General features: G+C 70.2%; 1 protein-coding gene across 1 annotated transcript in view; it reads right to left on the reverse strand.

The window, feature by feature from the left end:
• The window catches only part of EMIHUDRAFT_245442 (hypothetical protein), a gene marked incomplete at both ends in the record, with an annotated part of 2,487 nt that extends 1,155 nt beyond the window's left edge, over window positions 1-1,332 (reverse strand). The window contains 3 exons of the mRNA XM_005768282.1: window positions 519-751; window positions 801-897; window positions 1,030-1,332. Of these exons, the coding sequence (XP_005768339.1) occupies window positions 519-751; window positions 801-897; window positions 1,030-1,332 (633 nt within the window). The remainder of the gene's footprint in view (window positions 1-518; window positions 752-800; window positions 898-1,029) is intronic.
• Between the last annotated feature and the right edge of the window lie 225 nt (window positions 1,333-1,557).

The following is a 1,557-nucleotide window of genomic DNA, read 5'->3' on the forward strand; positions in this document are numbered from 1 at the left end:
GGGAGGGGCGGGAGAGGGGGGGGTGCTGGGCGGGCGCGACGCCGCCGCAGAGTCTGTCCGCGAGTTGGGCGGGCGGCGGGATTGGCAAGTGCGGCTGCCCAGACGTCGGAGAGGGTTGTGGTTGTGGTTGTGGTGAGGGGTAGGGTTGCGGGTGAGGGTGCGGCTGCCCAGACGTCGGAGAGGGTTGTGGTTGTGGTTGTGGTGAGGGGTAGGGTTTGCGGTGAGGGTGCGGCTGCCCAGACGTCGGAGAGGGTTGTGGTTGTGGTTGTGGTGAGGGGTAGGGTTGCGGGTGAGGGTGCGGCTGCCCAGACGTCGGAGAGGGTTGTGGTTGTGGTTGTGGTGAGGGGTAGGGTTTGCGGTGAGGGTGCGGCTGCCCAGACGTCGGAGAGGGTTGTGGTTGTGGTTGTGGGGAGGGGTAGGGTTTGCGGTGAGGGTGCGGCTGCCCAGACGTCGGAGAGGGTTGTGGTTGTGGTTGTGGTGAGGGGTAGGGTTTGCGGTGAGGGTGCGGCTGCCCAGACGTCGGAGAGGGTGCGGTCCTCGTCCGTCTCCTCGTCGATGGCGTACCCTCCGAAGAGGAGCATCCCGCCGCACCCGTCCTCGCCGCCCTCGCCGCCCACCCACGCCGCGCAGTGCATGCACCGCGCGGGCGGCGCCTCCTCGCCGCTGCCTCCCACCGCCGGCGAGGTCGCGACGCGCCTCCAGCCCCAGCTGGTCGTGTCGAGCGCGTACGTGTCGCTCAGCTGGCGCGACCCTGCGGGAGAGAGGCGCGGCGTCGGGGAGGAGGGCAGGGGCGGCCGCACCCTCTTCGCCGCGCGTGCCGTCGAAGCCTCCGTGGATGAGGAGCGTCGCGCCGTCCGGCGCGAGGACGGAGCTGTGCCCGTCGCGGCCGCACGGCGCCTCGCCAGACGTCTCGACCCGCCGCCACGCCAGCCGAACCGCGGAGGCATTCGCGGCCGCCGCCGCGCCGTCGTCCGCGGCCGCGACGCCGTCCTCCGTGGCCGCCGCCGGAGCCTCAGCCAGCTCCCACACGTCGCTCAGGAACTTACCGCTGTAGCCGCCAAACACGACCATTCGGCCGTCGGCGGTGAGGGTGGCGGTGTGGCCCTCGCGCTTGCTCGGCGGACCGGCCAGCTTGAGCTGCGCCCACTCGGAGCGCGCCACGTCGAACCGGAAGAGCTGGTTGGTCGGGTCGAACGCATTGCCGCCGAAGAGCAGCATCCAGCCCCGCCGCGGGCAAAAGACGGCCGAGTGGCCGTGGCGCGGCGTGGGCCAGCTGCCGTTGGCCGAGAGCTCCGTCCAGGTGGCCAGGAGCGAGGAGGCGAGGAGGAACATCGCCAGGCCAGTGGGAGGGATAACCCAGAGAAGAAAAGGTATTGCCTGGCTGGTTCTCTCGAGGTGGATATCCTTTGGCCGCGTTGGGTAGCGAGGATTGGTGTGACGCGATCCACGCAGGCGTGTTTTCTGGCGGCCGACCGTCAGTGCACGGAGTTGCCCCTTCTCCGACTGCCCCGGCTAGTTCACGAGTTTCGCGGGAGTGACCCCATGCGTCAAACCCGA

This window comes from Emiliania huxleyi, assembly GCF_000372725.1.
Source record: "Emiliania huxleyi CCMP1516 unplaced genomic scaffold EMIHUscaffold_460, whole genome shotgun sequence".
In the NCBI taxonomy this organism is placed as follows: Eukaryota; Haptophyta; order Isochrysidales; family Noelaerhabdaceae; genus Emiliania; species Emiliania huxleyi.